General features: G+C 40.0%; 1 protein-coding gene across 1 annotated transcript; it reads left to right on the top strand.

The window, feature by feature from the left end:
- The first annotated feature begins 7434 nt into the window (after positions 1 to 7434).
- pex13 (peroxisomal biogenesis factor 13) lies at positions 7435 to 20505 on the top strand. The gene is made up of 4 exons (XM_007242500.3): positions 7435 to 7580; positions 13332 to 14032; positions 14123 to 14245; positions 19601 to 20505. The coding sequence occupies exons 1-4, from the start codon at positions 7510 to 7512 to the stop codon at positions 19909 to 19911; spliced, it is 1206 nt and encodes a 401-aa protein (XP_007242562.3). The 5' UTR covers positions 7435 to 7509; the 3' UTR covers positions 19912 to 20505.
- The last annotated feature ends 4971 nt before the right edge of the window (positions 20506 to 25476 follow it).

Genomic DNA, 25476 nt, shown 5'->3' with positions numbered 1-25476 from the left:
GGCTAGCGCTGCTAAACGGGGCTGGCTAGCGCTGCTAAACGGGGCTGGCTAACGCTGCTAAACGGGGCTGGCTAGCGCTGCTAAACGGGGCTGGCTAGCGCTGCTAAACGGGGCTGGCTAGCGCTGCTAAACGGGGCTGGCTAGCGCTCATAAAAGGGGCTGGCTAGCGCTGCTAAACGGGGCTGGCTAGCTCTGCTAAACGGGGCTGGCTAACGCTGCTAAACGGGGCTGGCTAGCGCTGCTAAACGGGGCTGGCTAGCGCTAATAAAAGGGGCTGGCTAGCGCTGCTAAACGGGGCTGGCTAGCGCTGCTAAACGGGGCTGGCTAGCGCTGCTAAACGGGGCTGGCTAGCGCTGCTAAACGGGGCTGGCTAGTGCTGCTAAACGGGGCTGGCTAACGCTGCTAAACGGGGCTGGCTAGCGCTGCTAAACGGGGCTGGCTAGCGCTGCTAAACGGGGCTGGCTAGCGCTGCTAAACGGGGCTGGCTAGCGCTGCTAAACGGGGCTGGCTAGCGCTGCAAAACGGGGCTGGCTAGCGCTGCTAAACTGGGCTGGCTAGCGCGGCTAAACGGGGCTGGCTAGCGCTGCTAAACGGGGCTGGCTAGCGCTGCTAAACGGGGCTGGCTAGCGCTAATAAAAGGGGCTGGCTAGCGCTAATAAAAGGGGCTGGCTAGCGCTGCTAAACTGGTCTGGCTAGCGCTGCTAAACGGGGCTGGCTAGCGCTGCTAAACGGGGCTGGCTAGCGCTGCTAAACGGGGCTGGCTAGCGCTGCTAAACGGGGCTGGCTAGCGCTGCTAAACGGGGCTGGCTAGCGCTGCTAAACGGGGCTGGCTAACGCTGCTAAACGGGGCTGGCTAGCGCTGCTAAACGGGGCTGGCTAGCGCTGCTAAACGGGGCTGGCTAGCGCTGCTAAACGGGGCTGGCTAGCGCTCATAAAAGGGGCTGGCTAGCGCTGCTAAACGGGGCTGGCTAGCTCTGCTAAACGGGGCTGGCTAACGCTGCTAAACGGGGCTGGCTAGCGCTGCTAAACGGGGCTGGCTAGCGCTAATAAAAGGGGCTGGCTAGCGCTGCTAAACGGGGCTGGCTAGCGCTGCTAAACGGGGCTGGCTAGCGCTGCTAAACGGGGCTGGCTAGCGCTGCTAAACGGGGCTGGCTAGTGCTGCTAAACGGGGCTGGCTAACGCTGCTAAACGGGGCTGGCTAGCGCTGCTAAACGGGGCTGGCTAGCGCTGCTAAACGGGGCTGGCTAGCGCTGCTAAACGGGGCTGGCTAGCGCTGCTAAACGGGGCTGGCTAGCGCTGCAAAACGGGGCTGGCTAGCGCTGCTAAACTGGGCTGGCTAGCGCGGCTAAACGGGGCTGGCTAGCGCTGCTAAACGGGGCTGGCTAGCGCTGCTAAACGGGGCTGGCTAGCGCTAATAAAAGGGGCTGGCTAGCGCTAATAAAAGGGGCTGGCTAGCGCTGCTAAACTGGTCTGGCTAGCGCTGCTAAACGGGGCTGGCTAGCGCTGCTAAACGGGGCTGGCTAGCGCTAATAAAAGGGGCTGGCTAGCGCTGCTAAACTGGTCTGGCTAGCGCTGCTAAACGGGGCTGGCTAGCGCTGCTAAACGGGGCTGGCTGACGCTGCTAAACGGGGCTGGCTGACGCTGCTAAATGGGGCTGGCTAGCGCTGCTAAACGGGGCTGGCTGACGCTGCTAAACGGGGCTGGCTAGCGCTGCTAAACGGGGCTGGCTAGCGCTGCTAAATGGGGCTGGCTAGCGCTGCTAAACGGGGCTGGCTGACGCTGCTAAACGGGGCTGGCTAGCGCTAATAAAAGGGGCTGGCTAGCGCTGCTAAACTGGTCTGGCTAGCGCTGCTAAACGGGGCTGGCTAGCGCTGCTAAACGGGGCTGGCGAGTGCAACTAAACAGGGCTGGCTAGCGCTGTAATGATTTACAGTTTTGTTTACTTAGGCGCTTCCCCCAGCTTCCCCATTTGAAGGGAAACATGGCGAAACACTTGCTCACTTCAATGTAGACTTCCTTACTAGTGTTGCATAATGTGCTTTATAATTCAATGCGTCTTATAGTCTGACAGTAAATTACAATTCTTATTATACGGTAATAAGCTGTAGTCTTTCTCTACAATACATTTTTGCAATTTTACAACGCTTTTTTTGACCTTTACTTACTGTACTGTAGAGCAAAAATGTGACTAAGGGGTTCCTGTTTCACATACTGTATTTACAAATGCATGCTCTCTCACGCACACATACACACACACCTACACATTACTGTAAAACAACCAGTTGCATTTCTCCTTTTTATGATATTGCTCTTGTTCTATAGACAATCAAAGTCAAAATTTCAAGTTAAGCATAAAGTTTGCATGTCATATATATATAAATAAATATATATATGTATATATATATATATATATATATATATATATATATATATATACACACATACATACATACATACATACCGTCACTGTGGTTTCTGACACCTGAGTACACTGTCTCTAGCTACACCCAGGCCTGATTATTGCCACGCCTGTTCTCAATGAAGACATCACTTAAATAAGACCTGCCTGACAAAGAGAAGTCCACCAAAAGATCCTTAAAAGCTACACATCATGCCGAGATCCAAAGAAATTCAGGAACAATTGAGAAAGAAGTTAATTGAGATCTATCAGTTTGGAAAGGGTTATAAAGCCATTTGGGAGCAGCTTCTGTTGCATGCTTCTGTTTAAGGTGTAGAGATAAATGTGTCGCGCTGCTTCGTTTAGAAGCAATCGGTTTAAACACACCTGTTTGGTCCTCGCTGCGTTACTTTCCACCCATCAACCCCTCCAATCAGAACCACATCCACTAGATCAGTTGAAAAAAAGTAATTTCAATAATTTTGGTTAGGAACCTCTGACAGTACACAGCAGGATTAGCCAGCAGACTTTGTCTGCATCTCTGTGGCAAGTCAGCGGATGAGAGAGATGTAGATACTTATAAAATATTGGGTTTTGTTCTTCTGTCACAGTTAAACTTAAACCAGCTTTTTCAAGTTTTGCCATTTAGCATAAGCTAACACTTTGGTGTGTTAATTGCTCAGTGTATACATGGGGCTTGGCCAGAAACAGCTTAATTGCATAAAAATCCTTAATCAGCTCATTCTGAAAGGGACTAAAATTGGTAAGACTAGAGCTATTGGACTAGAGCTATTGAGATCTCTAATGTAAAAGTGATTTTATTCAAAGAACTTCAGGAACATATTTTGTATAGCCCTAAGTTGTATAGACCTATTCTAATGTGTAAAAATAGACATGTTCCCTTAAAACAGGCCCCATTCAGAGCTTGATCTGGAGCTTGCAACAGACAATAGAATGTATTTAAGCTTTTCTAATTCAGTAAACAGTTTATTAAACTAAACTTTTTTCAACTAGAAATTACAATGTGGGTTAGCATGGATTATTTCTTAATCAGTTCTTAATTACATTTGTGCATAATTGAAGTCGCTTCTAAAATGATACTATATTATTGTCTTAAAAGTTTGTAATAATAACGTAATAGGTGTTGCACTGTAATAATAACAAAAATTGCAGATTTTAATTCCAAAAAATCTTTAGATCTTATCTGTAGGCCTAGATAGTCCTGAGGGTCCCCCGCTGATATTTATAGCATAGTGTGTGCAGTAACCTTGCTATCTTTACAATAGGCTGTCAAATCTCTCCAACACTGTCAATGAGATGAGACAGAAAATCTGTGTGGTACACACACCCCACCCACAGGGAAAAGCTCCACGCTACTCTACACTATTTCACAAACCAAGCAACAGGTGTAGTCAGACAGTCACTCACTCTTTTCCAGAAACCGTAGTACAGATACAGGGGCTAAAGAAATTGTTTGCGCATTTGCACATCTGTGTCAGTAACCTAAAGTAACATTCACTACATACAAGTGGTGTCCACAAACATTCAGACATATAGCTTAAGTTTTTAGTCAATATCAGTTCAGTTCTACTGAAGAGTGTATTTAACACTAATCTGCTTAATCACACCTGCCCCAGCTAATGGATGTCTTGCTTGGCAGGATCAGGTGCTTCAGGCTTGGCTGAGAAAGGCCTTTTCCAGCACAGGTTGGCGATTTCCCCGCTGCAGCACACCTGACTCACCTCCGCAGTAATAAACCAGAGCAGAAGTGCACAAACCAGGTTTAGTGAGGTAAAGGAAAACTCTGCTGACTTGAATAGGTTTGGTGTAAAATACTTTGTTCTAGAAAATCTTACCCAGTCAGAATATTTGACAGCTTTGGGGATGGCAAGCTGTACAATGAGAACTTTTAGTAAGAAGACCATTACCTAATCTTGTAGTTGGGCAGCGTGTGCTTCTTCTTGATGACCCTTTTGAGCTGGTTGACGATGATGGAGGTGAGCTGGGGCAGAGGGCGGCCCTCAAACTGGGACTTTACCTCGAAGTCGATGAGCGGGTCCTCCAGGAAGGAAAAGGACCAGTGTGTGAAGGGCACTCGGGTGAACTGCAGCCTGAGGCGCCCCGCCACCCGGGTCATCTTCACGAACAGGTAAGCAGATTTGCCAAATACCAGGTCCACATCAATGGCTAGGTGGAATCCCCCATTGTACTCTAGGTCCACCTCAAAGCTCAGCTCCTCTGGAACGCCCTCGTCATTGACAGCCACAGGTTTCACCAGCCGGGTGGTCTTGAAGATAGGCACGGAGTTGCCCAGGGAGATCTCACGGAGGCTGAGACCCTCTAGGAGGCGCCCTGCTGTTTTGGTCTGCAGGAGTTCCTCAAACTCCACCCGGATCTTCTTGGTGACCCAGTGGCGCACAACTGGAGTGTCCCGGAGCTCCCGAAACAGGAATAAAAAAATGGCATTGAGGAAGCCACAGGTCTCCAGTGCTGGGTCAGTGCGGGGGGATGATGATGGGGAATGGGGCTGGGATGATTGGGACTGGGTTTGGGAATGCTGAGATTGGTTCTGGGGTTGGGATAAAGTCTGGGCTGGTGGCGGTTTTGAGGCGTTTCCTTCATGCTGCCGGGAAGACACCGTGGGTACTTGCTGGTTCTGGCCCGGATCACTCGTCTGCTGGTGCGGCTGGTGCTGGAAGTAGTCTCTCAGTGCTGGATCCGCCACGGCTCGGCCGTACTGCTCGGTTCTCCGGACGGGCTCCGGGCTCCTCCGGTAAAGCAGCGCCAGCTGCAGCAGTATAGTGACCACGGCACCGGACAGCGCGGAGATCAGTATCAGATAGATCATCTTCAACCGGCTGTCAGTCTCGGAGGCCTCCGCGATTTAACGAAAACAAAACAACACCAAGAAAAGCGAGGTTCCACCTGGTCGCTCACAAAGCTGCCATATCATCCGCCTCGTTCCTGGGTTGCGGAGGCGCGCCCTGATTGGACCGACGCGCCCCTCGTCACTCTGCGTGATGACGACCGCAAGGAGCAAAGAGCGAGTTCCGGTGGGTTTTATTTAACACCCGTATACCGGAGAGTCCCGCCCTTCCCGCTCTGGGATTGGCGAGACTCGTCTTGTCTCCTGCGCTGTGATTGGCTAGTAGCTCAGGCTTGCAGAACGGCAGAGTATTTACGTAAGGGAATACTCTAATCTTATTTTATCTAGTCATAAGGATTACTAAGCAAACATTTATTCACAGTTTTATCACAATTGAATTACAATACATATATCTGCCTATACAGCTTACAGGAGCTCTTTTCACTCTGAGAATCCAGTCAGCCAGCTATTGAGGCTATTTACATTACAGTCTCAAAGACAGAAACAAAATCAAACCGTCTCTTAAAAGAGAAATCCGATATGAAATGGAATTTTGGTGTAGTAAAACATGACATTAAGTACTAACCTTTGTTGAATAGCCCAGCATTCTGAACTACAGAGCTTTTTAGCCGATAATTCCAACAGGCTTACAATACTAGCAATAGCAACGAATGAACAATTTTTACCCTTTTAACAAGCTCAAAGTATCTCCAGACTTTATTTGTTGAATTCTAAGAGCCCTGACATTTAAATGAGGCACTAAGAACTTTGAAAGTGCACAGTGTATAAAAAGTTTTTATTATACTACCTGTGAACCTTCAAATTTCTCAGTGCCTCATTTTCAAAGTCAGGGCCCTTAGAATTTTACAGATGAAGTGTCGAGATACTTTGAGCTTATTAACAGTGTAAAATAGTGATGGAGATAACCAGGGAGATGAATCACACAATAAAGAATTGTATTGGCTCAAGGCTGTTATCTTTATTAAGCACAGATAAAATATCATAAAGCTTTGACTCTTTGACTCAGATAAGTCAAACAGTTTTCAGTCTTCCCCATTAAAAATGGAATCAAAAGATGTCAAGCAACAAAGAGTGTTACACAATAGTTCCACCTAGTGATGAAAACAGGGGTATAATATTGTCTCCTATTGTCCTGTAGTGATGTATGTTAAAATAAGGCTAACACTGCCATCACTGCTTAAACTACTACTGCTAATAATTATAATAATACTAATAATACTACTACTACTACTACTACTAATAATAATAATAATAATACAATGAAACGAAGATATTATTAATATCTCGCAAGATATTATTAATGTTATTATTATTCCTAAATTTCCTTCGGGATAAATAAAGTATCTTTCTTTCTTTCCATCCATCCATCCATCCATCCATCCATTAGCACCTTTTTATAATAGAGACATAGTTGGTTTCCCAGACAGAGTAGAGGCCTAGTTGTGGACTACATATCTCTTTTAATGTGGACACTCCTTTCACACTGTTGCATAGTCTAGTACTATGCTTTATCCCTGTCCGTTAAACCAATCCATACACATGGACATATAGATAGTCAGAAAATTAGATCACAGTAGTATTCACAGAGGATAGCTCACTTATTACAACAGCAAACAGACAGCAGTGGAAGCAGCAACACCAGATTAAAAATAAAAATAAAGTACTAATTTACAGATAATAATAAAAAAAAACTAATTTGCTAAAAAAAAATAGTTAACTGTTATAGGTATCATAGTAGTAATAGTAGTAGCAGCAGTAGTAGTAAAATAGCATCTTTACAATGCATAATAATATTACATGCATCGATATCAATAACTAGCTAAATACAAAATAGAACATATTTTTAAAACATATGAAGAACAAGTTAAAAATAAAGAAATATAATAGTAGTAATAATAATAATAATAATAATAATAATAATAAAAATAGAAATAATGTATTTTTAAACTAATGCATTCTAAATAATAATTAAAAAATATATAAAATATATATTTACAGTAATAAAATGTCTTAAATGTCTTACATATATAAGCTTAAGCCTTCATTTATGCGGTTACCTTCAAGGGGGGTAAAATCAAGTTTTTATAGGAACAAGTACACGAATATTTACGGCGTTAGCGGAATAGAAATATGAGTTTATGCAGCCGTAATTACGGTAAAGTCCAGACGCATATGAAAGCAGTAGCGCAGCAGTGGGTGGATGTCGGTTGGTTACCTCTGAATAATGTCTCAGCCGCCTCCAAAACCCTGGGAGAGACGAATTCCCGGGGCGATGCCATCCCCAGTAAACTACCGGTCAGTAACACGGTTCTCTCCAAATCCTGCTTTTCTTTCAGAAAACAGAAAAAAAAAACAGGCGTATGTGTGAACTGGCCCTGTAGCAAGGTGACAGGCCCTGTGTTGTTGTGTGTTAGCTTGATTGCTACACTAAGCTAAGCTAAACTAACCGCGTTCTTACGCAACTGAAAGTTCAAAGCACGTCATATTTTAATCCCGATAATAAACGTCTGATATTATTTAATACACATCTAGTCCATCGACAGACCCTAACTGCGTGTCAGAGTGTCCAGACTCATGTTTTAACTATAACGTGTCTTGACTGGTTTGGTGACCTACAGCTGTCGGTGGAATAAACTTTATGACTAGTATTTAAGCTAACTTAACTAACCTAAGTTTTTGTTATATTTGAATCTCATTAACTGCTATCGCAATAGCAAAATGTCCGTCCGACATAGCATACATAACAAATATAAATCACATCTTATAGGTAGCGTCTTATTCGCCAATGTCTTATTCGGATTTTCCGGTCCACCTTAAAAAGTCGAAATACCAATGATTCGCCAGTAGAGAGCAGGATTGAGCCAAGCAAAACGAGTTTGGTATTTAGGGCATATACATTGAGAATACATTGCCTGTTCTGGGTATTTCTAGTTGCCCTAAATCCAGATTATCAAATAGTCTGTTGAATTTGAAAATAGAACTAGTATACTGTGAATAGTCTAAAGACCTACGGATATTACTGTTCCTTTTTTATTATGACCCTCTTAACTTAGCATTTGAGAAGATCAAAGGAGAAAAAATGGCCTGTTCTGCATGATTCCTGTTGCCCTAACTCCATATTTTCAAATAGTCTGTTGAATTTGACACCAAAGTATGAAAATAGAACTAGTATACTGTGAATATTCAATAGAAATACAAAAATTACTGTACCATTTTGTTATTATGACCCTCTGAACTTGGCATTTAAGATGATTAAAGGAGAATAAATAGCCTGTTCTGCATATTTCCAGTTGCCCTAACTCCAGATTATCAAATAGTCTGTTGAATTTGACATCAAATTCTGAAAATAGAACTAGTATACTGTGAAAAGCCCGAAGTACTAGAAATATTATTCTACCATTTTATTATAACTCTCTGAACTTAGCACTTACAATACAATATTGAAGTAGAATAAATGGCATGTTCTACATATTTCTAGTTGCTCTTACTCCACATTATCAGTCTGTTATTATGCATGCTTATTTCTCACCTCTATATAACAATATTTCATGCAAGTGTGTGCCATATTTAAATCCTTTCCTATTACAAAACTGGTAGTATTGTTTTTCTTTTACCATCTGAATATAGGAAATTTGTTATAATTGTACTGTTATTGAATCAAGGAATGATGCATCAAGTTTTGATAACTGAAGATTTTAGTATAAATTGCAATATATATCATTGTAATATTTATTTCTGACAACAACAAGTGGGACACAATCGTGGAGTGGAATGAAATTTACTGGATATTTAAAAAAAAAATTGACATAAATAACTGAAAAGTGGGGCAATATTATTCGGCCCCTTTACTTTCAGTGCAGCAAACTCCAAGACCAAGAAACAAACCAGACAGGTCCGAGATACTGTTGTGGACAGGTTTAAAGCAGGATTTAAATACAAAAAGAGTTCCCAAGCTTTAAACATATCAAGGAACACTGTGCAACTGATCATATTGAAATGGAAGGAGTATCAGACCACAGCAAATCCACCAAGACCCGGCCATCCCTCTAAACTTTCAGCTCAAACAAGGAGAAGACTGATCAGAGATGCAGCCAAGAGGCCCATGATCACTCTGGATGAACTGCAGAGATCTACAGCTGAGGTGGGAGACTCTGTCTGTAGGACAACAATCAGTTGTATACTGCATAAATCTGGCCTTTATGGAAGAGTAGCAAGAAGAAAGTAATTTCTCTAAGATATCCATAAAAAGTCTCATTTTAAAGTATGCCACAAGCCACCTCGGAGACACCAAACATGTGGAAGAAGGTGCTCAGTCAGATGAAACCAAAATTGAACCTTTTGGCCAAAATGCAACTTTAGCAGGGACATAGAAGATGGTTAAAATTGATGGGAAGATGGATGAAGCCAAATACAGGAGCATTCTGGAAGAAAACCTGTTGGAGTCTGCAAAAGACCTGAGACTCGGACAGAGATTTGTCTTCCAACAAGACAATGATCCAAAACATAAAACAAATTCTACAATGAAATGCTTCACACATAAATGTGTCCAGGTGTTAGAATGGTCAAGTAAAAGTCCAAACCTGAATTCAATCTAGAACCTGTGGAAAGAGCTAAAAAAAAATGCTGTTCAAAAACAAACGCTCTCTATCCAACCTCACTGAGCTCCAGCAAAAATTTCAGTCTCTCGATGCGCAAAACCCCAAGCGACTTGCAGCTGTAATCAAAGCAAAAGGTGGTGATCAAAGTATTAATGCAAGAGGGTAGAAAAATATAGCACGCCCCACTTTTCAGTTTTTTCAGTTTTAGATCTTTGTTTGAAGCCTGAAATTTGGCAAAAGGTTGAAAAGTACATGGGGGCTGAATACTTTCGCAAGGCACTGTAACTGTGAAACAATCTACACATGCACAAATTTATCTGCAAAGCATGTACAATAGAAAAAAGAATTGACAAAAAAAACACACAATGCATGCTACATGCTTTGCAGATAAATTTGTACATTTGTAGATTTTATTTATATATATATATATATATATATAAATTCACCTATATAAAGTCACAAAGTACCCAATTTTGCTTCTCTGTGAGGTTTTGCAATCTGCAGTGTGGTAACTGATAATGAGGAGTTCCTGGAGAAAATAATTATTAATGCTCCCTGTTACTTTTTCCCAAATAATGCACATTTAACCCAACCTGCTTTTTCCTCTCTGATCCAGCTGGCAGGGAAATTAATGTTATTTCTTTGTGCATACTCAAAATTGTTGGTCTAAAATTAAGAATGTCACATAGATTTAGTGATAAAATGTAAGATTACAATGTACTGTACTGGCACAAATTACCCCAACCCCACTATTTTGGGGAAAAAATCCATCATCCAATAGTTTTGGGCAAACATGCTAGCTGTATAGACTCATAGTGTAGCTTACCAAAGCACTAAAACTTGTGAAATGTTTTCAAACTTGTCTGTAACTGTTGAGACACAACAATCAAAATGGTTGACTTTTCAAAAATGTGTGGTCACATCACCAATTTCTTCTGTGGTTCTCTAGAAACAGGGGGTGGCACAACTTCCCTACTGGCACAAATCAGCCCATTTAACCCTATATATAGGGCTGCAGCTATCGATTATTTTAGTAATCGAGTACTCTACTGAAAAATCGATTCGATTAATCGAGTAATCGGATGAAACATATTTGTTTGCTTAAAGAGTAATTAAAAATACACAAAAAAACAAGCCATTTCACTTAATAATGAATAACCAATTGATTTGCTTTTTTAGATAAGTTATATTTTAAATTCACAACACACATTTCCAAACTGCAAACACAAATAGAAATAAATAAATAAATAATAATGTAATAATTAGTGCTTTAATACATTAAGTGAAATTATTTTCAACAAGGATTTCTTGTAAGTATCAAAACTATAGTGAATTAATCAATAAAAAAGACATAAAAATTTGCATTATGTTGTGCATCTTAGCTTCTGAACAGCAGAGATGTTGCAGTTCCTCTCACCAGGACGGTGACATGTATTTGTTTATAAACTCCACAGCGCTGTGTTCACTTACATAAAGCCTGTATTAAGTCCAGAATTGTCTGTTTTAATAAAACTAATAACACATCAGACAGTATTACTAATAGTCAGCGCTCCACAGCACTGTCATTATGTTATTAAGGTACATTAATATTAATCGCATTGATTTGTTAATAAGTTATATTAACCTTCTCTCGGCTCCACCGCTAACGTGTCCTCGGCTGAGACGCAGCATTAAACCGTGCTGTTGTGGGAGGCAAGAGCGAATGTACGCTGTTCATTCTAAAAAGCTCCATTATTATTACACTTTTTCCTCGTAAGATGTCGCTCTTTTCCCTCGGCGCTTCAAAATACCCTCCTCTCAACCAAAAACCTTTGTGCGGGTGACGTAACGCTGAGCGCGTTGTCACATTAAAAGCATGAATTACCGCGCGCTGAGTTTTTTTATTTAAATAAATAAATACTCGAGATATATATATATTGTTTTTGTGTTTTTTTCTGTCATTTTTTTTTTTCAAATAAATTACACTTTTTTTCTACTGTGCATGCTTTGCAGAGTACTTTGTGCATGGTAGTATTACAATACTACCCGTTTTGTAATAGGTAAGGATTCAAATATGGCACACACTGACTGATAATGTGCACTCTAAGAAATATAAGTACTTAAAAGGGTACAAAGCTTGTCGCTGGGGCTGTACCTTACATTGAGGTACAAAAAATTCCTTTAAAGATTATAAACCAGTAAAGATTATAAAGATTATAAACATTATCATCAACTAAATATGGCTCAAAAACTTGATGATCCAAATTTGTCTGGCTTTCAAATAAAGAAATGTGCAAAGTGTAATTACAGTGCACGGCAGTGGACAAATAGTTAATTAATTCCGTCACCTCACGTTTAATTTTATTAAACGTGAGGTGACGGAACTCAGAGATGTGCGCCCGGATGGGACTAAAATAATCATATATTTTTCAGATTTACAAAAATTTTGATATCAGACAAAGATAACTTGAGAAGTTTTGTTTATATAATAATTGTATTTGTTAATATAAAAAATCTATTTAAAACAACCTGGCCTGTGTATTTGCCCCCTAAAACTAATAACTTGACTGTGTCACTCATGACGGCAACACCTGCAATCAAGTGTTTGCAGCAACTGGTAATGAGTCTTTCACTTGTTTGCGGAGGAATTTTTGCTCACTCTTCTTTGAGAACTGTAATAATTCAGCCACATTGGAGGGTTTTCGAGCATTAACAGCCTGTTTAAGACCATGCCATAGCTTCGCAATCGCACTTTGGCTTGTCCACTCCAAAACCTTAATTTTTTTTTTTTGTGCCATTCAGACTTGCTGGTGTGCTTCGGATCATTGTCCTGCTGCAGAGCCCAAGTTCAAAAACTGTTGGACGGATATTCACTTTCAGAATTTTAGAATTCATGGTTACACCAAGAGCAAGTTGTCCAGGTCCTAAATTAAGCAGCAAAGCATCTCCAGACCATTTGTGAATATTTGCTCTCACTGTGGTCCTCTGGACTCTCAAAGCCTTAGACATAACTTTGGAACCTTTTCCAGACTGATAGAGAATCAATGACTTGTTTTCTTTTCTGTCCCTTAAATTTCTTCAGATTGGGGTATAATGGGCTGCTTTTTGAGATATTTTAGCTGCTTCATGTTTTCATAAAGATTCTATGTAGGTGGTTTTTTGATTCTACAGGTTTAGGCGTAATCATGAAACTGCTTTTTGTATTTACACAGATTATCATTGTCTGATATTAAAGGTCATTTGACAATCTGAAAAATGTAAAAAAAATAAAATAAATAAAATAATCATAATAAAAAATGAAAATGTGCAAAAGAAGTCTGTATGGAGGCTAATACTTTTTCAATGCATTTGACACCAAAGCTTACTATTAATGAGTAGGAAATTACATCTTAGCTATGTATAATACCAACGTTTTACAATTTTGCTATATTTATATTCTGAGAATCATATATCCTTTCACAACTTTCAGGAGTAGTGACTTTATTGGTGCAGGAGTGAATGGACCTCCAGCATCAGGTCCGCCAGTTTTAACACGTATGGCTCCACCAGTCCCACCTCGGCCTGTCCAGCAGACCTACCGTCCGGCCTACAACTCCTTCCCCTCTTCTTATAGTCCGTATGGCTATGGCGGAGGCTACAGCCCCTACAGTTATGGAGGGTATGGCCTCGGGGGCGGTTTGGGCTACAGCCGTTTCCGTATGGAGGACGTTCCACCCAGTCGCTTCGTCCAGCAGGCGGAGGAAAGCAGCCGAGGTGCTTTCCAGTCCATCGAAAGCATCGTGCACACCTTCTCTTCAGTCAGCATGATGCTGGATGCTACCTTCTCGGCTGTCTACAACAGCTTCCGCGCCGTGCTGGACGTGGCCAACCACTTCTCCCGCCTGCGTGTCCACTTCACCAAAGTGCTCTCGGCCTTCGCCCTGGTGCGCACACTGCGCTACCTCTATCGTCGCATGCAGAGGATTCTGGGATTGCGGCCTGACCTGGAGGCAGAGGACCTGTGGGCGGACAACCTCGTGCTGGCTGCTGGGACCAGAGGACCAGGGCTGGACGATTCCAAAGCAAACACTGTGAAGTCATGGCCCATTTTCCTGTTCTTAGCTGTGGTTTTCGGAGGCCCGTACCTGATCTGGAAGCTGCTACGCTCTGAGGAGGGCACAGAGGATAGCGGTATAGTATAGAGCATAATTATTGCTCATAATAACGATTAGTAATATTTGTAGATGTTTTAATTGTTTGACTGACTGTTTCTGTGTCCAGGCACTAACTGGGCAAACGGTGAAGATGACCATGTGGTGGCTCGAGCAGAGTATGATTTCACTGCTGCTTCTGAGGAGGAGATCTCCATCCAGACTGGAGATATGCTCAATTTGGCTCCTAAGGGTAAACATAATTAAGCATTTACCTTTACCTTTATTCTCTTTAAATAGTCAAGATGATAGGAGTAAGTTATTTTAAAATATTTAAGATTGTTTCTGATCGTTTGTATGATTGTTTAAATATTTCCAATGGTATTATTGTGTTTAATTATTTTTTCAATGATATCTGTGATATATGTTAATATTCTACTTGATAATTTATTTTATTTTATTTTAATAAATATAATCTTAACTAATAGATTTATTTGAAATTTGTCAAAATAATAAAGACAGTATTGTATTCATATTTAAATAGTGAGTTGCTTGAAATCTTGATTTGGACCGTTCAGTGTTTTTTGAGGGTGTGTGATTTCGAGCGCTATTAGTCTTTTAGCTCCATGGTCGATCCAGATTTACACCTCTAAGCAAACACTGGGAATCTGAATTGACTGTAAATGAACAGAAGCACTTTACTCACCAAAATAAACAAATTTCAGTAGTAGGGTTGGGTATCGTCACGGATTTCCCAGATCGATTCGATTCTGATTCCCAAGGTCCCGATTCGATTCGAAATCAATTTTTTTAGGTAAGTTTCAGTTACAATAAAAACTGTAGTTTAAATATGAAAAGTATACAAGGAGAACTCAAACTTTCACTATTCAAATATTAGTGTTTATATTATATAGACTTAACACAACAGTTACATTCTTCTTTTAATATTGTTTAATGTAGCTTACTTAATTGCTACACTGTTGTTCACATCTTTATACAGGTTTGGAATGACCACTTTACTCAAATATTTACATGTAGGTAAAATATGATTCAGAACATTAATGAGGCTTTGGAAGCCATCGTTTTCAACAACGCTGTATGATTGTACGCACTCCCTTTTTTTAATTACATAAAATCACAACATAACATTGCTTTAAAAACTTCATAATTATTTGCAAATAGAAGTTTGAAATTTACCCAGACCCATGAGTTCAGATGTGATATTATAATTAGCACAATATAATAAAAACACAACAAGCAAATTGAATATTGTAATAAGAGAAAACGTAATTAAATTTAAAGGAAAAAGCAGCTGGTCTGACTGAAGTTCAGCTCTCCCGTTATAAGAGTCTCTTCCTCAGCCAGTAATCATGTTCATTCCTGGGGACAAAACTGGCAGGGGGCGGGGATAGTGAATCGCACGGGCGGGGGGCTAGTAAACCAGGCTAAAAAGGGATTAGTTTAACCGGTGATTTGGCTAACCCGCTAAGCTAACGGTGGATACAGCCGGTCAGATCTTAAAACAGTGTTAAATGTACTAGTTTGATAAACACAGGCAGCTCTGAGTGGAAATTCCGAAGAATTTTTTTTACATTTTTACAGAAACTCCTCTGCTCCAGCTCACTGGTGTTGTGTCGTTCGCGAACGATTCGTTTGAATGAATGAATCATTTGAGTGAACTCACCCCAGCCAGAGGACGGTGCTCGCGAGAATGGTCTTGTGAGATAAACGGGGAAAATGGGCTATTTCTAAAGATTGATTCTTAAAAACAGATCGATTCTTCAGATATTTAAAAACACTGACTCAAACCTGCCTGTAAATCAGCTTATCATTACTACTACTGCTTCCTAGAAAATCGATATCTTCACCCTCCAGACCTGCTCTCCATTCAAAGATCGATTCAGGTTTATATGAATCGATATCGGATCATTGAAATGAAGATTGATTTAAATGAAAGGATTGATTTTTTAAATCCACAAAAGTACGACAAAAATGCAAAAAAAATAAATAAACGGTAGGAGGCCAAATAATTTTTGTGTAGTGTAGAGATACAGTGGTGTAAAAAAGTATTTGGCCTCCTACCGATTTTATGTATTTTTGCATTTTTGTCGTACTTAAATTTTTCCGGTTACCAAACAAACTTTAATATAAGTCAAATATAACCTGAGTAAATATAAAATTAACTTTTTAAATTATGATTTTACTTATTAAGAGAGAAAAACTATCTAGATAGATAGATAGATAGATAGTCTCTTTACAAAAGACAAAAGACCCCCCCCCCATAAATTAACTGTGATTAATCTCACTTTTTGTAAAACTGAGTTCAATTTCACTACTATCCACAACCAGGACTGGTTACTGCCAGACCTGTATAATCAAGAAATCACTTAAATAGAACCTGTCTAACAACATGAAGCAGCTAAAAGATCTCAAAAAGCAACAAATTATGCCCGATCTGAAGAAATTCAAAAACAAATGAGAAAACTAAGTCACTGATCTTCTATCAGTCTGGAAAAGGTTATAAAGTAAGGCTTTGGAACTCACAACAGGCCACAATGAGAGCTATTATTCACAAATGGAAACATTTGGTGAACCTGTCCAACTGAAAATATTCTAAAAGGGCATGGAAAACTCATCCAGAAGGTCACAAAAGAAACCAGAACACCATTTAAAGGACTGCAGGCCACACTTGCCTCAGTTAAGGTCAGTGTTAATGATTCAATAATAATAAAGAGACTGGGTAAAAATATTCTCCATGGGAGATTTCCAAAGCAAAAAAACACTACTGAACAAAATGAACACAACGGTCCATTTTCCATTTTCCAAAAAACATCTGACATCTGAACTTTGCGCAAATATTCTTAGGACTGATGTGACAAAAGGTGTGTCCCATTACATCTGACGTAAAATGAACACACATTTTCACAAAAAGACCATCATTCTGAACGTAATAACATGGTGGTGGTAGTGTGCTGGTGTGGGGCTGCTTTGCTGCTTCAGGGTTTGAATAACATGCTGTGATTGATGGAACCAGGAATTCTGCTGTTCACCAGACAATCCTGAAGGAGAATCTCCGGTCATCTGTTTGTGATCTAAAGCTCACGCGTACTTTGGTTCTGCAGCAGGACAATGATCCAAAGCACACAAACGCATCCACCTCTGAATGGCCTAAAACAAGCATAAGGTTTTTAACTTATGACTAAAATGAAAATACTCATTTAATTTTACCAGTAGTCACCGTGCGTAATTCTAGGACCAGCATTTTCCATAATCACAAAAAGAAAAATACAAATCATTTGAACAGTTTTATTAATACAAATAACTTAATTTACATAGGTCTTTCTCCATTTCAATTGTCATCTTATTAAATCCACCATAGGCCTTTTTAATGATTTTAATTATAATAATTTTAATGATTTTAATTATAAGCCTACTGCATAAAGATAAAATGAACCAATTAAAAAGTTCAGCTGCTCAGGCTAATCTCGATAGCAGTGAGCAAAATTCACTTAACTTTTAACAGTACTGATGTGGATGTTGCACTAGAACATTTTCAGGAAATCATTCTTTTCAGTGGCAAATAAACATGCTCCACACAAAAAAGTGTGAATAAGAGACAGATCTAGCTCCTGGTTTATGGGAGAAAATTTCTCACTGCTACAGTAAAAAAAAAAAAAAGCAAGAAATAAATAAACTCCTCTAATCCACAAGATTTCTGAAAAGCAGTAAATTCCCTCAAAAACAACTCCCAACAAATCTCAACTAAAATTCTAGTTAATAATAATTTGATTTCTGAACAGCAAGAACTGTGCCAAGCTTTTAATGTACACTTTGCTGCAGCTGGTCAGATATTTAAAAACACTGACTCAAACCTGCATGTAAATCAGCCTATCATTACTACTACTGCCTTTCCAGAAAATCGATATCTTCATCCTACAGACCTGCTCCACATACATAGTGGCCAACGCCCTTTCTTCTATTAATCCTCAGAAAACAATTGGTGAGGACGGTCTGGACCCCTACCTTCTGCGTCTCACAACCCCAGTTATTTTAGAATATATTACATACATTTTTAATCTTTCTGTTTTTATCTTGCAGAATTTACAGTATCTGGAAAACAGCTCATGTTATTCCTCTACATAAAGAAGGAGATGCAGCAGATCTAAATAATTACAGACCAATCTTAAAACTGTCTTCTTCATCCAAAATGTTTAAATCCCTAATGAATAACCAGCTCAAGTATTTTCTTTATGAAAACTCTATCCTGTATAACAATCAATCTGAAATTAAAGAAAGACATTGCACCGTCTCTGACCCCACTCTAGTTTTAAATGATCTACAACCCCTGGCAAAAATGATGGAATCGCAGGCCTTGGAGGATGTTCATTCAGTTGTTTAATTTTATAGAAAAAAAGCAGATCACAGAAATGACACAAAACTAAAGTCATTTCAAATGGCAAAGTTCTGGCTTTAAGAAATGCTAGAAGAAATCCAGATTTTTTTTTTTACTGTCAGTAAGGGTTAATTATTTAGACCAAGCAGAGGCAATAAAATATGAAATCACTCAATTCTGAGGAAAAAAAATGGAATTATGAAAAATAAACTAACAAAAGAACACTCCAACACATCCCTAGTATTTTGCTGCACCGCCACAGATTTTTATAGTGTTTCTTAAAGCCAGAATGTTGCCATTTGAAATGACTTTAATTTTGTGTCATTTCTGTGATCTGCTTTTTTCTACAAAATTAAACAACTTAATAAACATCCTCCGAGGCTGGTGATTCCATAATTCTTGCCAGGGGTTGTATACGTGGCCCTAGACAGAAAGAAGTACTGTGATGCCATTTTTATTGATCTCACAAAAGCCTTTGATACTGTTGATCAGGATCTACTACTAGGTTCCGTACATAAGATTGGTTTTAGCAATAATGCAACCCTTTGGGCCCAGGATTACTTATCTGGCAGGAATCGATATGTGTGTATTAGTAACCATAAATCAGACCTACAGCTCATAACAAAAGGAGTCCAACAGGGCTCAAACCTGGGTCCAGTATTATTTAATATTTTTAACCAATGAGCTTGCTGCCTCTACCTTAGACTGCAAATTACACCTTTATGCAGATGACTTAGTAGAGCAGTCCTCTACTGCTCAGCAGATTCTGCACACGCTGCATTAGAAAAACTCAACGCTCTTTTAACACTCTACAGACTGCTCTATATATAAACTCAAGTTGGTTTTAAATGCTAATAAAAATGCTAATGAAGGTCACCCTCAATGTATTCCTGAGTGGAAAAAAAATTGATTGATTTAGGGAGGAGGGGGAGGGGCAAGTTTTTCACAGAGGTCTAGGTTGGTTTGGATTTTTTTTTTCCTTTAATAAATAAAATTATTATTTGCTTTTTATATTTACATAGGTTATTTTTGTCTGCTTATTATAGTTTGTTTTTAAAATTTCAGTATGACAAAAAAAGCAAAAACAAAAATATTTAAGGATCAAATATTTTTTCAAGCTTCTGTATATATGTGTAAATAATTGAAAATCACTGCCCATCAGCACTAAAAACTGTCTGAAAGAGACTTCTCACCCTTTGCTTCACTTGTCTCCAGAGCAACAGCCGAGGGTGCGAGGCTGGCTAATGGCCAGTGTAGACGGACAGACCACGGGACTCGTCCCGGCCAACTACGTCAAAATCTTGGGCAAGCGGAGGGGCAGAAGGCAGGCGGAGCTGGAGAGGTTGGCACATGTCGAGGAGGGTCAGCAGGCTCTACAGCCAGATCGAGGTCCAGTTACAGCCTCAGCAGGACATGCAGACCCAGAGGAGCTGCTAGAGTCTGTGTACACAGAAACACCAGCATCACACACACATTTACCAGGCAGAGCTAACACAGAGTGCACCGGGGACTGTGGAGAAGATTGATTTGTGAATGTTTAAGTGTGTGTGGAAAGGGTGAGTCTGTATTTCTGTGTGAATGAGTGTGTGAGGTATAGGCATCATATTTGATCTGTGAGTGTGTGAAATTGCTTTCCATTTTAAGATTCCAGAAATTTAATAACAGAAAAATGTCATCAGATTGAGAATGCAGGGAGAAACAGCCATACTTGAAAGTTATAATCAGGATGGTTTGAGATGGACAATGCACAATATGGAGAGAATACTAATTGCCGTTAGTATTACAATAATTACAATAAAAAATATAAAATGACAAATACTGTTTTTAATTTTTTGTACTGAGTGCAGTAATATTTATTTAAAATTGCCTGCACGTCATCCAATTAAACAAGAACAAATGAAAAGGTTATTTAGTGTTCTTATAGCACTAATGAAATCCACTATATGCTCAGAAAAGGAAAATAAACTTTTTTGTTTGATACAATAAAATAGAAGAATGCAACCAGTGTTTTAAAATTGATTATGAATACACTGCCTGATTTGCGTTCTCACTGTATGTAGGAGTTTGATATAATTTCTGCTAGAATTTCCCCTCGGGGATCAATAAAGTATCTGTCTGTCTGTCTGTCTGCACATGTAAGGTCTACTACTGTAAACAGATTGGCATAATTGTTGAGACTGGATTCCAAATCAAGCCCCTTTGTGTGATTTATGCTATATGTCCAAATGTTTGTGGACATCTCTTGAACCAAAGGAATGCAGTATCCTACTAGAAGTTGTGTCCCTTGTTGACACAGATGTGCAAATGCACAAACACAATAGGAATGTATTCTAAAAAGATCCCCAGCATTAAGTTGTGGAACAATGGAACTGTTCACTGGTGTTGGGCATGAGGTGAGGTAGTGATCATTCAACATCTTGACCTTACTAATACATATCTTGTCGCCTCCTTCAGAAAAAAAAAACAGTGAATGGTGCCCCTTTACCTTTGTTCATGTAGTGTTTGTTATATTTTACTATACATTGGGAAAACAATTGTGCTCAAAATAATTCACCCCACAGCAGTAAAGTGTTTTAGCAAGTAACATATTTTTTTTTCTTATTCACAATCTGACATAAAATTATTCAACCCCTTAAAGACTCTCAAAAACAGAAGTTTTAATCAGGCATTGTAGATGTGAACAGAATCAACCAACCAATGAGCTGCAATTAAGCAGATTTAGACACTTAGCTTCTTCTAGACACTTCATGGTTAAGTATAGGGAATAGTCAAAGAGGTCTGGAGAGGAGGTAATTGCTCTTCATAAACAAGAATATGGATATAAAAAGATAGCAAAGATATTAAACATTTCAAGAGACACAGTTGGTAGCATAATTCACAAGTTTGAAGCTAAAGGCACAGTGGAAAAGCTTCCTGGATGTGGCAGAAATAGGATGCTGTCTGCAACTGATGTCCAGTACCTGGAATGAAAGGTGGATAGTGGAGGTGCGAAAGTTGAGGGTCCACATTGAATTCTGACGTGATTTGAGCAGCCGTGGTTTTATGTTTTTTGGATACAATCCGGGTTAGCATCTGAACATCCCTTTCAGACAGCTTTCTCTTACAGCGTCCACAGTTAATCCTGTTGGATGTGGTTGTTCCTTCTTGGTGGTATGTTGACATTACCCTGGATACCGCGGCTCTTGACACATCACAAAGACTCACTGTCTTGGTCACAGATGCACCAGCAAGACGTGCACCAACAATTTGTCCTCTTTTGAACTCTGGTATGTCACCCATAATGTTGTGTGCATTGCAATATTTTAAGCAGAACTGTGCTCTTACCCTGCTTATTGAACCTTCACACTCTGCTCTTACTGATGCAATGTGCAATTAATGAAGATTGGCCACCAGCCATGAAACCTAAAATGAAAGGTGTATCAGTTTTATTGTCCAACCCCTGTATATATACCTTTGAGTGATAATATTTAAAATAATTTAAATAATAATAATGACAGTGATAATACGGTAATTAATTCAATCATTCTTTGTTTTTCAAGTCTTTCTCCGACCATTATGATGTACTGCGCATGTGCAAAGTAATGCATTGTGCCCTGGCAAAAATAAAAGCTCTCCGTATTTTTGGCGAAGACTCCAGAACCCTGCAGCTGTGACGGAGCTGGAACGCATTGCAGCCGAAACCGGTGGAAACACACACATTGACTAGAATTGAAACGTATCGGCTCCACTGCCACTGCCAAGGGCTGCAGACAGTCTGTCAAACAATCCCCAAACTCTGAATTCAAGCCACAGTACACTTTGAAGACACTGAAGCATGGTGGTGACAGCATTATATTAAGGACAGTTTCTCTCACTGGTGCTGGGCCTATTTACCACATACCATGGATCATGGACCAGTTTGCATATATATTAGAATTAGGGGTGCAGGAAAAAATCAATTCTCATTTTCAAAAAAATATATTTTTTTGGGTGAAGCTACTGTCGCTGTGCGCGACAGTATGTCAGCTCCCCGGTACAGTTTAAACGCTTCACGTGACAGTATGTCAGCTCCCCGGTACAGTTTAAACGCTTCACGCGACAGTATGTCAGCTCCCCGGTACAGTTTAAACGCTCCGCGCGACAGTATGTCAGCTCCGCGGTACAGTTTAAACGCTCCGCGCGACAGTATGTCAGCTCCGCGGTACAGTTTAAACGCTCCGCGCGACAGTAGGTGAGCTCCCCGGTACAGTTAAAACGCTCCGCGCAACAGTATGTCAGCTCTGCGGTACAGTTTAAACGCTTCGCGCGACAGTAGGTGAGCTCCCCGGTACAGTTTCAACGCTCCGCGCGACAGTAGGTGAGCTCCCCGGTACAGTTAAAACGCTCCGCGCGACAGTAGGTGAGCTCCCCGGTACAGTTAAAACGCTCCGCGCGACAGTAGGTGAGCTCCCCGGTACAGTTAAAACGCTCCGCGCGACAGTAGGTGAGCTCCTCGGTACAGTTTAAACGCTCCGCGCGACAGTAGGTGAGCTCCCCGGTGCAGATTAAACGCTCCGCGCAACAGTAGGTAAGCTCCCCGGTGCAGATTAAACGCTCCGCGCGAAAGTAGGTGAGCTCCCCGGTGCAGATTAAACGCTCCGCGCGACAGTAGGTGAGCTCCCCGGTGCAGATTAAACGCTCCGCACGAAAGTAGGTGAGCTCCCCGGTGCAGATTAAACGCTCCGCGCGACAGTAGGTGAGCTCCCCGGTGCAGATTAAACGCTCCGCGTGACAGTAGGTAAGCTCCCCGGTACAGTTTACAGTTTACAGCGGCTGCCTCTCCCTATTAGGCAACAGAGGGGTGTGCATGATAAAATCTAGTGTAACTTAAGTGTTTTCTCTGCTTGTTACGTAGTTATAGCCTATCTAACGTTCCACACTTGACCTTGTGGCTGTTACATTGATGAGTGTTTTCCAGTTTTAACAATGTCTTCCTTTTAGAAATGAATTCAGGATTAGTTAACTATGCTAGACATTAGGCATTCATTAATGTGGCACTGTCACTATGTAGCAAAAAGATTTAATACAGCAAGGAACCTAAGTTTATTGTTTTAAATAAATGTTCTAGTTGTTTAAATTGTCCTTTCATCTTTTTATCTTCTCACATAATTTAAACAAAATTTATAGGCCATTTGAATTGAAAAATCGTTCCAGAATCGAAAATCGTTTCTGAATTGAATTGTGACCCCAAAAATCGGAATCGAATTGTACCGCCAGACACTGAGAGATTCGCACCCCTAATTAGAATACTTGAACATGTCATGTTTACTGAAGAGAAAATGCCCTTGAAATGGATGTTTCAACCAGATAGCGACCCTAAACATACCAGTAACCCAAGAAATGCAAATGAATTGTGGGATGTAGTCAAAGCATTCTGGGCTGGAATACTAGTTCACAGGTGCCAGAAGTTGGTTGACTCTATTCAACACAAATGTGAAGCAGTTCTAAAAATCTGTGGTTAAAAATTAGAAATTAATCAAATTTAGGAATGCTAAATCCTGAAAAAGGGTACATATTTTGAGTTTGTAAAGATAAATGCAGACACTGCCCAATTTTTTTTCTTTTCTGTAAAGTAGTTAAAAACTATATACATTTACATGTTTTGATTTGGAAAACAGTATGCAATGTTCCCATGGAAATAAAAACTTAAACATTTTCTACTTAACTAATGTTTTTAAACACACTGCCATTGTTTTGAACACAACTGTAACTAGCAGGTTGAATATTGTCAACGAGGAAATTACAAAAAGAACATTGTTAGAAAAAAAAAGTTGCGTTTGTCTATTATACAAGTCCTTATTTGATCTAATTATAAACAAGATACATGTTAAACTTACTAAAACATTTTACTGCAGTGTGGGTTAAACAATTTTGAACACAAATGTACATAAATACCCTTTTCTTATAAAAAAAACTCATCTAGGTCTATAATTGGTTGTGAAGCCCACAGTACACATTTGAATGATTAGAGGAATAATTTGCATATGTAAGCTTTTAGAAAATTTTAAAGGCCAGCCTTACTACAGTAAAAACCCTCAGACAGAACCCTCTTCACTTTAAAATCATGTATAATAAGTGGTGTATAATAGTTTAAAATATATTATTTTAGTTTAGTTTTAGTGCAGATAGGTTAATGATGACATTGTTTCACGCCGCAGATTGCTCCCGTTTGCAGGGACAGATTTATGAGGGCAAAAGTCAAGAATGCAGTTTTGGGTGGTCAAAAGCCGAGTGCGTTCCCAAATCTAATCCTGATTACAGCTTCAAATGGAATAGTGTGTTATATAAGCAGGTTTTGTCCTGGTTTGAGTCAGGCTTTTCCCACTATACTTCATTCCATCGATTTACTCCAGTTCAGTGTCGATGAAGGTCAGCTGTGTTTGTTCTGAACAGACTGAACGGGGGTGCGTTTCCCGTACAACGACGGAGCCTAGCATTGAACTAACGTGGTACGATCCATCGTTAAACTAACTAACATCTGAAGTACGACCGTTTCCCGAAACCAACGTACTTTGTTGGTACCACAGAAGTCTGAACTATGTTGGTTTGAACCAACGTGGTCTTAACTAAGGTGTTTCCAGATGTGTTCAGCCAGACTTTCCCAGCAGAAAACGTGCAAAACTCACAATCTTTAAAATATTATGCAAAAAATATGTTACTAATGTTTAATTTAGGCTATTTATATTGTAATTATCACCACAACACCAGACAACAATACTATTAATAAAATAACAATGAACTGCAAGTAAGATTTACACAATAATTGCTATATATTAATTATTAATTGTAACAGACAGTGTTACTTAAAAACATACACATATTTGCTATTGCAATATTTTTTTAATAAAATAATCACCATTCTGAATGAGACCTGAGAAATGTGTGTTACTCAGTGGTTCAGCAGAGCGCCTACGACGGGCAGCGCGCAGTGTTCTGTCGAATTGTGCAACCCATCGAGATGTGCTTCTTAACACCAGTGTCCATGCGTGGAAACATTTTTTATTTATTTATTGTTTTTTTTTGGTAATTCTGTTCTTTTTGAGTGCATTAAACAACCAGAAACCCCTTGCCAT

Source organism: Astyanax mexicanus, chromosome 14, assembly GCF_023375975.1.
Source record: "Astyanax mexicanus isolate ESR-SI-001 chromosome 14, AstMex3_surface, whole genome shotgun sequence".
NCBI lineage: Eukaryota > Metazoa > Chordata > Actinopteri > Characiformes > Acestrorhamphidae > Astyanax > Astyanax mexicanus.
The sequence above is the reverse complement of the archived record's forward strand: the minus strand, read 5'-3'. Positions and strand labels throughout refer to the sequence as shown.